The sequence below is a fragment of the Excalfactoria chinensis genome, chromosome 14, assembly GCF_039878825.1.
Source record: "Excalfactoria chinensis isolate bCotChi1 chromosome 14, bCotChi1.hap2, whole genome shotgun sequence".
Taxonomy (NCBI): Eukaryota; Metazoa; Chordata; class Aves; order Galliformes; family Phasianidae; genus Excalfactoria; species Excalfactoria chinensis.
Genome location: NC_092838.1, coordinates 10,091,272 through 10,104,923, shown reverse-complemented (window position 1 = coordinate 10,104,923; position 13,652 = coordinate 10,091,272). Strand labels below are relative to the sequence as shown.

At 40.2% G+C, this 13,652-nt stretch overlaps 1 protein-coding gene across 1 annotated transcript in view; it reads right to left on the bottom strand.

The window, feature by feature from the left end:
- The window catches only part of GNA12 (G protein subunit alpha 12), a 38,542-nt gene that overhangs the window by 7,515 nt on the left and 17,375 nt on the right, over window positions 1–13,652 (bottom strand). The window contains exon 3 of the mRNA XM_072348944.1: window positions 349–399. Coding sequence (XP_072205045.1) covers window positions 349–399 — 51 coding nt within the window. The remainder of the gene's footprint in view (window positions 1–348; window positions 400–13,652) is intronic.

Here is a 13,652-nt window from a genome sequence, read left to right as displayed (position 1 = left end):
CAAGTCTCCTGCCAGGTGCTCTCATTACTGATTTTTTTGCTTTATTTGGTAGGGTTTAATTTAGTTGCCTTCAGTAGTACCAGCCGTCAGAGCACCAAGAAGAAAATGAGCTCCAGAGACTATAGAGGAGGACAAAAGAAATTATTTGCATAAATGCAGCTTCCATAAAAAATATTTACCCATCAGAAAACATTAATTGAATTCTAAGCTTCATTTCCACAAGGTGAGAGTTCACTATTTCTAAAGAGCCTTGCTGAAGTTTTTAATTAAACTTCTTGTTGTTATTACTATTGTTAAGACATAAACTGTAGCACATTCAAGCTTTCTGTTCAGAAAGTGAATTCTTACCAGCTGACCGATCCGATCCAGGTTATCCAGGAAATATTTCACTGATTCACCCTGTGAAGAAGGAGAGAGATGGGAAATCACAAATGGAAGTCTGGACTACGCCTCGTTGTGCTTAAGGAGCTGCAGCAATAGAAATAGCACATGGTTTAGTACACATAAACTTCTGATTTAAGTGGAGCTGCTATAATGTGCTACCGATGTGTGTAGGTAAAATAGCATTTTTCTTAACAGTGCTTTGTTACTCATAGAAAAATTAAAACTGAGTAGAAATCTGAATGAAATGTTCCAGGTAAGTTTTTATAATGAAAAGGAAGCGTTATTGAAGGCAGTTCTTTGCTTCGGAGTAAAGAATTAGGCTTTTTATCCCTTGTACAATGAATGCAGTTAACTGACACTAGGTGGGAGTGAAGATGAACACCTTCATTAAAAAATAGCATATTTTGCTTAAAATCTGCAGCAGTGAACAAAAGCATATCCTAGAGTGGTTGGCACATCTTTAGAAAAGAGAAATAGGAAGGTCACCCACTGTTTGTAACAGCTTAACCCAGACTTGCTTGTCAAAATATAAAAGAAAAGGAGCATTCTGAAAGAATTTCTCTTCCACATGTAGTTGCCCTTTTAAGCTTAGGGGTTTTAATAATGAATTTGTGCAAAATCCCTCTTTGCAGTTATATTGAGAATAATATGAGCAGTATTTTAAAATATATCTGTTTTTTCAGACTGCTTTCCCGTATGTTACACTCAAATCGAGTGCACTTTGCATGGGCTGAACTGACAGTAGCTGCCCTTACCAAGTTACTAATTTAGGAGGACGTTCTCAAAATATTATCTCACAGATTCCAACAGCAATATAAAACCTTAAACCCAACATTCCTCCCCATACCATAGGCCTGAGACAGTGGAATAAAATTATTCTGCTCCAGAACAGCTTGCAATAGATGCCAACACAACAGTTTATTCTGAAGAATCAGAATGGGGATGAGAGGATTGAGTGTACTGCGTAAGTACATACTTTCAGCATCAGGAACAGACAAAAAGGAGCTTGTAACTTACTATTTCTTAACAGTTAAAACTGGAGTTCTCTGTTCATAAAAGACAAAATGTATATTTAGCTTCCATTTATCACAGAAGACTTGCAGAATATCACTAGCAGAAAAAAAAAGATCATTTTCAGGGGTGGGGGGAAGTTTCTACAGAACAATTGCTCTAAGAGCTTCCTTACAAGCATGAATTTTCATAAGGTGAAAGTAATTTCCTGTATTTTTTGGCACTATTTGGGATCAGAAGAGCTATCACAAACCAGATGAATAAGAAAAAAGGTCTTCCTGTGTTATTAGCCTTACTTAGGAGAGGGGAGAGCCCAAAAGGAAAAGGTCACCAAGGGGAAAAAAAAAAACAACAACAATAAGCCCACAGAAGAAAATAACCCCACCTTCTCTATTGTGTTCTGTCCTACACAACACTTTTAAATGTACAAGATGGCAAACGGACTGTCTGCAATGCAATTTGTTCCTTTTGTCTATGCAGCTGCTCAGAGTCCTTGCCCTGTTCCTATAGCCTCCCACGCTGCAAACAGGAAACAGCTGTATGCACGTACACTGCTGGGATACATGAGCAAGTTCACCTGATTGATGGCTTTTACCTGACCTAGGGCTTGTGCCTCCCTGCTTCAGTTTAGCATTCTGCACTTTTATAATAAGGTCTGAAAATCATCCAGTTATGGAGATAATTATGTTCACTTCTTCAGGGATTTAAGGAAACTGGACTTTCCTGGTTTCCTGTAAAGCCCTTCATCGTGGTGTAATTATGCCAAATAATTAATTCTGGAAATTTTGGAGCAGTAATTGCAAAATATTTGGATAGCCCAAGTCAGATTGTTGGAACAGGTGCCATCAACATATGAGTGGACTGACAGATCTGAAGATGCCTGCTCTGCTAGCACAGAATCCAGAGATACTCACTACTTCAGTCAAAATATCTGTTATCAGTCAAAACAACAAAAACCCCCTCCAGCTCCGGAGGGTTCAGAGCTAAGAATAGCTCAAAACATTAAAGCACACAAACCTGAAGGAGGAGAAAGCAAAACACACACGCAGATGCTGAGAACTCCCTACTTTTGAAGATCATTCCCTGATTAAAGCTGTAACGTGAGAACACAGCAGCATGGATGCAGTTCCTGCTCCTAAGGCTTATTGTGTAACCTTGCTGTACATTTTAGTCTGATTCATAGAAACGCTGCTTGCTTCTGAAGAGGGGGGGGGGGGGCACATTCTGGTTCACCAAGCAGGCAGCACATAGCAATAGACTTGAAGAATAACATGGAGCTTATTTAAATGGGAAAAATAAGGAAACCCCTGTGTTAGGACTGCTTTGTATTCATGTTTTTAACTGCAGCAGTTGTATTAACTGAATATTCATTTAGCTTTAATTTTTCCCTTGTTTTCCAGATGAAACAGAATGCAGTATTAATCAGATCTACAAGTTATGGAGTTTCATATCAAGCCGTACTTGAATGCAACTTTGAACTGCATCAATGATTTATTATTTATGCAGAGAACACCTGCATGCTTGCAGGAATACCATAAACCTACTTAACAAGTGTCTGGATATAAAGCAAACACAAATAGTTTAAGAATAGGACAAAGCAGGTTTTCTACTCCCAAAATCAAAATGCTGCCTTCCATCTATACACAGTACTGCCTGTGGGGGAGGCAAGAATGTCCTCCAAGTTATGAATTCCATGTAATTCAGATGCTCCTTTTTAGTACACAAGAGCACAGCACAGAACACGAACACGAGCCTTCCTTAACTTCTTGCTCTCTGCATAAGAGTTACCACAGGAGCTCAGATGATTCATTCTCCCATTGCTAATCTCTTCTCCCTCTGCAACACATATCCTCTGAGTAACAGCTCTGCCAAGTGGGACCAAGTGAAGGGGTAAGAGATGCTGTTCCCATTGTTCAGCAGGATGAGTCACTGCACATCTGGGAACGGGGAATCGAGATACACAAACACAAGGCCTAAAACGAGTCTATGAGTTCTACAGTGCAATATCACAACTGGTTTCTATTTTCAATTATTATTTTCTTCTAATTGCCCTATCTTTGGTATACGGTTTGGTCAAGCCATAGGAAATAGTGCCGTCTGCTGAAGAAGTAACTAGTAGAGCAGAAAAGGGAGAAAAATGTAAACACACACTTGCATCCTGAAATAGTGCTCTAAAGCTCTTCTTTTATATCCCAGATTTCTGCGAGTGTAGCAGGCAAAATTCTCAAGAAACAAAAGTTGCAAAATCCAGATGACACACCTACTCCATCTAATTCTATACATTTTGTATTGTACGAATGTAATCTTAATATTAGCTCCAAAGTATTACCATCAAAATAACAAATTGAATTCGACATCTCTGCACCTTCAGGCTAGATTCATAACGCACAAAAAATCTCTCCAGTGAAATATTAGAACAAACTTGGCGTCACTTCCTTTGCCACTCAACATTGCATAAAGCAAGTAAAAAATACTTGGGCAGCATTCCCAAGTAGTTTTCAATTCATGGAAACAAAACACACAACAGATTATATGGAGACTGCTTTCAAATACCCATAGAAGCTCAGTAATAAGAAATGTTCTGCAGGGTCAGAATTGATCAGTATGTCACGAGCCTTCAGCCAGTTATCCAAAGTGGCACTTGGTTAGATCACAGACGATAATGAAACGTCCTATTGTGCAGCTCCCTAAAATACACGCTCCTTTCAAACTTCTCCTTCCAAAAAGCAGTTCCTTCCAGTTCCAAAAGAGTTGAAAGCAAATTCTCTGTTCCAAATTGGCTTTTTTCCTTTCCTCGTCCCAAGGCCTTTTTGACATAATATTAATTTAGCCCTTCCTGACCATTCTGTCCTTAGCAGCTAAATTTAGAGTGGACAATTTAAGGTAGACCTGTCAGCCTTCGCTTGTTTCAGATGATGAATTAAACCACACAGGAAGGAAACTTTATACTTCAAGGAACATAAAATACAGATCTGAACAAGATTCCCACAAACACAGTGAAGCGCAGAGAACCAGACACCATAAGAAACAACCACAAACTGCATCTGACTCTGCACAGTGGAAGTAACAACAATAAGACTACGAGGGCTGTGGCGTTTGCACTGCACCCTGAACGCAGAGGTTGCAAAATGTTCAGCATGAGGCTGAGCAGAGGAAATCCAGGAGAGCACAGAAGCAAGTCTGGAAATCTCCAGTCCTTAACCTCTGAGATCTTAAATGCACAACTGTATGCTTTGACTCTCGGGTTGTCCTACGTGGAGTCTGTTGAACTCAATGATCCTCGTGGGGTTCCCCCACATTTGGGATATTCCATGATGCTATGATTAGGATGGGCTAGAAGCATTAGTACATAAATCTCATCTAAAGTTGGTCCTTATATGATGTATTATTCCACTGTAACTGCCAAAGGCACATATTAACAGAAAAGACAAAGGTAATTGGCAATTAACACCCGTGTTTTTCAGATAAATACAGAAATCTCATTTTTCTACATTTTTTCTGGGATTTTGATTGCCTGTTGACTCTAAAAGGTTTGAACGTTACAACTCCAGACGTCTTTTAAGTGCTATATAACCAAAGCAGAGGCCCAAGGGAAGAACAAGGCTGATAACACTGAAGTAGAATAAAGCAACCAGGAGAGCAGCATCTGAAGATGCTGGAGACTGTTAGATCTGCTACTTTGTCATACACTGAGATGAGAGAACAAAATCTCACCATCAAAGAGATGTAGAAAATGCCTTCTTAAGAGAGATCAGCTGGCCACAACACCCGGTGTCATAATCCATGTAACCTCTGCAAGCGAGCGTGCAGACATCTCCACTTTCCACACTCTGGTTTGGTCCGAGAGAAAGAGCAGCTCTTTACAAGCCCTGAAGAACCAGGTTTAAAGCCCTCGTGAGGGGTAACTGTAAATAAACAACCCTGCTCATGAAAGAAGAACCTGCACGCTCTTTCAGCACATCACTCCTAAATCTGTACTTCTGTTCAGCCTCGCTATTAAAGGGCACAGAGTCAGCACAGCCTCAAGTGAGAACCCTTCTCTACAGCAGCTGAAGAATTCTAAAGCATTATTTTCCTCAAGAGACAAGCAGGCCTGTGCTTGCTCAGAATCCTCTCGGAAGGATCCTGAAGTAACCCAAATTGTCCCAAAACGCTGAAATGTTAATGCCTGTTCTACGCTGTAATTCTCTTCTGCAGATATTATCTACATCCTGTCTGGGCACTCACCCTTACTGACACAAGACAAACATTAATTTTTCAATCACCAATTCCAAGACTGAGGCTTAACCATTTCTCATTATTTAAGCCATACAGAACTGTAACTACCAGGTTCCTGTAACTTCCTCCTTAACAACAGCCTGAGCCGCTGGCTCCCATCCAGCAACTCCAGAGCTTATCCAAGTCGCCGCTATCTGTACCCTGCAAACATACCAGCTACAAAATGTACTGTTTGCTTCTAAAAACTACCTCCTCTTTCTGCTGCGTGGTCATACAATGTGAGGATCACATGTTAGAAGACTAAAAATATTTTAAAAATTCACTATTTGTCAGCTCAGTACAAACAGGCAATGCAAAAATCTGCTTGTCTGTCCAAGTCAGGATGGCTTTCTATAAACTCATCCGGCTTTGATACGTGACACGTTGGCTGAACTGTATGCTTTGCAGCATATGAAAAAATATGGGATCAAATATTTATTTCATTTTTCCCAGAAGTCTGGGCTAGTCTGATCTCCCTTAACAGCAACAGGAATTGAAGGTCCCACAACCGAGTGAAGCTATAGAGACACTCAACGGGAGCAGAGCTCTTGTGGTGAAGGGCAACTCCCACACAGTTCAGCTTTTTACAGCAATTAAATAAATACATCACCTCTTTCTGGAAGCCGTGCAGGGAAAAAAACATCTGACATTTTTTCCCCAAAATTCTAGGTGTTTCTTCACCAACAGGATGTAGAGGAGATAGATTACTCAACAGTATGTTAGCAATTCTGTCCATTTGTCTCAAATATGCACACCAGTAAATACCTCTAGGAGGAAAGGAATTTACTCTCAGACTAAGGCAGGCTCATTCTCCAGCCTAAGCTTTGAGAGACATTAGCACAGATCCCTGTTGTTCCAATTGTACCTCTTCTTACTGTCCCTATAACTTTTCCCGTCAGTGTAGATCTGTGAACCAAAAGCAGGTGCAAATAGAAAAGAAAACACACAAAACAAAGTTGCGAAGAGCGACGTAGAAGAATTAAATCCCTGCTTTTATTATAATTACTTTTAATTCTAATGAAAGCCTCAGCCAGACTAGCACATGATTTAGCACTTCCTAGCCCTCAATGAATAGTAACTAGAAAGATCCCGGGAGCAGATGCAAGGAGATACACACCTAGTTCACAGGTTGAAGAAACACAGTCATGGTTAAAGAACAGCAGCCTGATGGCTGTAGCCAACATCAGTGCACCCAGCTCACATATTCCTCTTGGCACCAGTGGACGGCAGATCTAGTCCTAAGCATCCATGAAAGGATTCCTTCCTGTTTCCCTGCCAACTAAGAGAATGCATTGTGTGGAGTTGCTGCAAGAACCCTTTCATCTCAGACACCGGAGGTTCTTGATGGAGTTGAACTAACACATGCCAGCTCCACTTCTCATTCCAAGCACAGGCAGCCCAAATGCATAAGGGAAGGCGACTGAAAGCAGCAAGCCTGCCACGGTTAAAAGAAAGTCCTAAGCTGTAACTGAATAGATGGATCCAAGTTCCTGGTCAATGACTGGAAAATGATCCCATTTATTCTCAGTGGACAGCAGCCAGGCAGAAAGAAAAAAAGTGCATTTCCAATGAATGAAGATCTTAAAGCAACTGGGTGTTTCTACAAGCCATCAAGAATAATGCACAACCCCATTGGGCTGTCCTAGTCCCGAGCTTTGTTTCCAGCAGCAGTATGCAAACCTGAAACTTATTTTGTTTACAGAAGACATCTGCAGAACTAGAAAAGACACCGACAAAAAAATATTACCTTATGGATGAATCTAGTCAGCAGCGCTGGCTATCTGATCAAGACGAAATCAGTTTACCAGTGAGTTTCCCTTTCAAATCTTATCTGATAAAGGGATGGGAAAAGAGTATCTTAGATCTTGTGGGCTGAAAAAACAGCTAGCACCAGTCATGAGAGAATGTAGAGCTTGGACTTTTCCATGGCAGGCAGCCAGCTGGAATGTTAAGCAACTTGAATGCATTTACAACAGGAATAACCTCAAGTATCTCACAGAATGAGACTTCCTACTCTACTTCTACAGCAAAGCATGTGTTCCAAGGTGCCCTAATGTTCCATCTGCTGCATAAAAATCAGCTCAGACGTGTTTTAATGCTTCCCCCCCCCTTCCCACCCATGTTTGTTTTTAAGATAATTAAAAGGACTGGAAAGAGTCATTTATCCCACAGTTATTTGAAAAAACTTTATAAAGATTTTCTCATTTTGTCCATATGCATCCAACTAAAATGTAGATGCAGTGCAGATTAAAATCATAACAGCCTCTTCTTTTTCAATGACAACTTGGTACTTGTTAATTCTAAGACACTGACCAACACAGAACTAGAAAATTCACCCTTTTTGCCTGCTTGCTTTCCCAGAGGCTCCTCAGATCAGTGAAATTTCATTTGTATACTGGCATGCTCTCAATACTGAGAAGCTACTCGGTCTCAAACTTCACCCACTCACACTGAGACTGATATTGCTTTGTGTCAAGTCTGAACTTTAAACATACCTGTTAGGCTCTTAGATCACTAATGGTCAGAATACCTTGTGTCATTTGCAAAGCACATCTATTTCATCAGTTCACAGCTGTACTTTGGGCCTGAGAGTGTTTCACTCAGCAAATGATGACCCACCTTACAGCCCCGTATCTCCTGCTCCAGCACCAGCTGCAACACCTGGTATTGATTCCAAGAGATGATGAGCAGTAAATCAGCCTCTGAAGATCTGAAGTAGACCTCAGTTTCCATCTGCAATCTACTTGGGTTTTCTGAGTGATGCAACTTACAGCAACCACCTCAAAGCACTATTTATTTATTTACATCCAGTCATGATATGCCATCATTAAAAATATTTCTCCCTTAACTTATGAATTTTATGGTGGAAGAAGAGGATTTTCCTCCAAACACACGCTTAAATTGCAGTACTATTGATATTTTACCAAGAGAGCTTCAAGTAACTTAAGTTTAATTATGAAACTTGTTATCTTTCAAAATGCTCAGGATCATTTTTCCCGCATTTTTCACTTCATTCTACTGTACAAGCTCACATGAATTTCATGTACGAAGCCCAAGATGGAATGGACTTAGCTGAAACATAAAGCTCTTCAGGCACTGGTACACTAAAGGATCAAATAACCTTGAGTGAAGACTCACAAGGTGAGGTGGGATTGGTAGCTGCATAAACAACAACTGTTTGAATTGACAAATCTAATTTTCTTGTGCATCTATATCTGAGCCCTTTGACATCCCTTAACCAAACTATCAAGAAGCTCAGGGTTATTAGAAATCACTGCAGGGCTTTTTTCCTTCATAATATCATAGACTTGTATCAAATAGAAAGCTTTATTCTTATATACCTTGAAACATATAAATGAATTTGCTTTATAAGAATCGAGTGCTTTAAACATATTAAAACAAATCTCAAGTAAATTACTAATAATTGAAATAAGTGACTTGCATTCCATCCTTAAGGCCTGATTTACATGTGTAAATTAATCAAGCCACAGTGCAAACTGAAGCAGGTTTAACAATCTTCTACAAGCTGCTGAGCAAACTGGCCCACTGAAAAAACACCCAATTAATGCTCTGGTCACATTCTCCTGAGCTGCAACGAAGGGAAGCTGCCCAGCCATGTGTACAGCCATCTGAGCTCCTCGCAGCCTAGAATGCATATGCTGCATCAGAAGAAGGACAACTGAAAAAGAGGACATAATGGGCTCTTCTCTTGCCTCCTGCCCAATAAATACACCTCTAACATCATTAACTCGGTGCTATAATCTGACCAGAGTGAAACTAGACTGATCAAAGTCTTAAATACACAGAATTTGGAGAGAATTAAACAGGAGAAAGAGTTCCATCAATAAACAACCATTTTTTTCCAGTTTGAGATTTTACTGAGTTTTCCCAAAGTAGAATTAAGTGCATATCATGGAAAGCAAGTCAAATTAAGAGGCTTTGGGGGTGGGGTAATGAAGCAGACCTTCTAAGGACAAACACCAACAGTTTGTTCAGGAGTAAGGCCAAGTGAAGCACAAGTCTGCCACAGTCTGAACTGCAGGAATCTGTGTTGTATACAGAGGAGACATTTGAAAGGTGTCAATAAATTACTTCTCAGAGCAACATGTTTTCCACTTTCTCAAACAGAAAATCTTGCATGATGTTTCCAAGAAGTTTTTCCCCTCCCCCAAATACTAAGTCAATAATATAGCAAGTTATGCCCACTCCACAGAGCTGCTTTAAGTTTAGCTGCAAACTAGTGAGAAGAGATCATGCCTTCTGGCTTTGTAACAGAAAGGTTTCCCAGCTAGCACAGGTTCAGAAAAAGAAGAGTACTGAACTAAATTTACTCTTCTCCTTTGAGAAGAAAACATTTCTCCTCCTTCCACATGTTCAACTCACAGCTGATCAGTCTGTAGCAGCATGAACTCTCAAAAGATTTTCTGGAGCAGTACCTTGTGCAGATGCATCCCTAAGTTACCCAAACATACATAGGAATATCTACAACATTGCACACTGGAAAATAAGTCAAATACAGTGTTTCTCCCTCCCTCAGCTTACCTCCTTCTCTGAGCTCAGTGCACACGTAGAGCAGAGACTTGACTTTGAATGTTACACAAACACTTGTGATACACTGACAACTTGGAGAGCAAACATTTGAGAGAACAAAACATCACCCTTGTAGTACAGATGTCTTATTTTAGCATGAGGAAAGACTTACCTATGAAGGAAAGGAACAATTGTCTTGAGAAAGACACTGCCCTCAGAACCTGGCAAGCCTCACATTAAGGTAAATTGTGCTCGTGTTCGATGCCAGCTGCTTGCTCCTTCCTCAGTGCCACAGCATGTCACCACCTCAGCTGTGCATACAATCAGTGCCTCACATCAGCCTCTCCATTTACAGCACAGCTTCCAATAAAGTTATGCCAACACAAACAGGAACACAGTGCAAGGCAGAACTCCCTAAACCACCATTTCCTATCGCTCACCATGATTACTGTCACAGAACTGCAGCCCAAACTAAGCTCAAACTTAGCATTACACACTCAATGTTTTAGTGTATGGCAGGTTTGGGAAGGAGGGAGTAGGAAGAGGGAAGATAAAAGTAGGTTAAAGAAAGTCTTTACAAGAAGTTTTTAACCAAACAATTGGGGTTTGGATAGCTGGCACAGATACAACAAAGCAAGTTACTGCTACGCAATGATCCTACCTGCATTTTCCTTTTCAGCCTTCTTGCACATCCTACTTTTTCAAGAACACAGGCTCATTGAATGTAACTTGTCACATTGACTGTGCATTAAGAACAACTTCAGGTATCTCTTTTTTTTTTTTTTTTTAAGTATAAAAACCCAGGGAATACACCAGTGACTCTTGCTCATGAAAACAGATCTAGTTCTTCATGCATCTCTAATTTATACATCTGTGCTTGTTACTTGCAGCTGTAAGCCATGTAGGACCTAGAAACCAGGAAACTCAAGAAAGTTTTAAAGTATTCATTAACCATTATCCTATTAAATTCAGAGGCCCCTTTGAAAATTTCAAGCCTCGACCTCAGCTACTATTTTCTCAAAAGAACACTTTGGAGTAATTCGGAAGGCCACTGAAGTCACTCACTCTCTGTTCTGATTACAGATGGAAAGGATAAGGTCCAGTCCCAATATGAAAGAAAGCAGACTTACTACAGAGAAAATACAGAAGAGCTGCAGAAGGCTGCCCTTGGAACTGGCAGCGCTCTTGGTGCACAGCAAGCCACGTCGATGGGCTTACAGAAAATCATTCTCTTCTTTTGTACAGCCTCCCCTCCCAAAACAAACTTCTGAAACAAGCTGTGAGGGCAGAAAAGCACTAATATAGCACATAGGAAGCAGCAGGAGCCCACTTTTCTTTTACAGAGCTATATGATCCTTACTGGATCTTGAAGAACTGCATGTGGCTTTAATATACCAAAACCACTGAAAACCTGTGTCATGGAAACACAAACTCTATTTCAGCTAAGATCTTTGAGACCGACTGACTGAATCCCATCTGACGATCAAGCCCTTCCACCTGAAGGGATATTCTGTAGTTTTTAGACTCTAGTATGAACAATTATTAACACAGATTCCCCTGCATGACATGCGTATTTTGTTGTGACTAGAATAACAGTTATTGTGTCCTCATGCACTACCACAACTTTAACCTGTACTCTCATTGTTCAATATGAGTTGTCTCCAGTCTCCACCAAGTTTCAGTGGTTAGCTGTTAGACACCCTTAGTCAGGCAGAGAGCTCTCCTTAAAATGCACTTAACTTGCCCAGACTTCTGCAGTAAGTTTCTCATTACTGGGAACCTCTATAGTCTTTCCTGGTGCAAATCCTGCAGTCTCCTGAATTATTGAGATCCATTAGAAATGGGAGGTGGAAACTAAACAGCAAAATCAATGGCTCAAGTCAACTCACCGGTCTGGATCTGTCTCTGCCCAGAACGCTCCCACACACTAGGAAGGAATAAGGAGATTACTCCCATGTTTTTTAGCTGCAGTGGGGTACTGGCTCAGACAGCTTGAACTGAAAATTTCCTTCCTTGTTTCTCACAGCATGTGCCAGCATTTCTTGATGGGAATGCAAAGATTAATTACAGCTGTACTTGCTCTGAACAAATCCTTATATTCAATACAGTCCTGCAAGGTTTAGAGTACCGCTAATTAGGACTTAGCACAACAATTCTGCAAAGACAGACATACTGAGTATTTTTTCTAATTATTTTATGCGTAATAAAATTAAAGCTTTCCAGAAGCAAGGTGGTATTCAGTCTCAAGAGTTGGGAGTCAAAAGGACTTTTCCAGTCTAAGAACTTGATTTTGTGTTTTGCTGTTATGGCTGAAGGTAAGACATCAAATTATAGCCACTACCACACACACAGGAAAGGATGAGCACTGCATTTATTCTGCTCATCTTTGGGGACACTCAGGCAGTTCTCTAATTGGCTCAAGAAGTGAGAGGTAAAAACAAAAGTTCACCCTTAATAAAACACACAAGTAAAAAAGAAACTTTTTGACCACAAAAATGGTAAACCATCATGCAAGATGCAAATCATACTGAAGCATTTTCAACATGGGAGCTGTATCTGTGAAGCTGTTTCTCGCATTTACCTTAACCACACCAAAACTACAGTCAAGATTTACTGGCATCCAAGGGCCAAAAGCAAGAACTCCTACAGACAGGCTTACACAGTGCCATACAATTACCAGGCTTTTTAATCTACCTCCAAGAACCTAAAAGGTACAAAGTAGGACCACACAAAGTCTAAATTTCAACCTTTTGGTATCCAGACAGTGGGGAATTAATGAAGTGTGTGAACACACTGTACGTTTTTACAGACTTCAGAGGTGATTTTGCCTGAAGTTTTTGACCTTTAACAGGGGGAGGAAAAAAGAGTTGGAAGAACCGTAGAGTGCCAAGAATTCACCAGACAGGGTTCTAGAATAGTCAGCAGCACAGGCCTTTCCCTATTAATTATATTCAGTGTCTGTCTCAGTTCCCATATGGTAGGCATCTTAATTTCTTGTTATCTATTTATTATATGTGATCTGCTTGTTACTTTCCAACTTCTCTATTCCACGCAGACTGCATCTCATCCAGCTGTTGCATTTTGTCACAGTCTAAGGCCAGGAACAATTAATGTCATGAATCTTGATCTTTTCACATGAGCATTTGTACAGAAGGCTGTAATCCTTGCTTGAGACTTCTCATAGGTAACACAGAATGCAATACTTGTTATTTTCTAACACTTTCCCATTTGTATTGTATTGAAAGCATAATTTATGACCTTTCTGGTTCTTGTTACTTCTCTCCAATAGCAGAAGTTACTTAAGAACAGATAATAACTGCTTTACTATTTTAGAAAGCTTTCTGTGGGTGGTTCTGCTTGAGGATAGGGCTTCTCTCAATGAGAAGATCCTGCACAAGTGGATTCTCTTAGAACTTGAAGCGATTCAAAGTGTAAAATGATTTATGACCCTTGAATCAAGCCTACTTTAA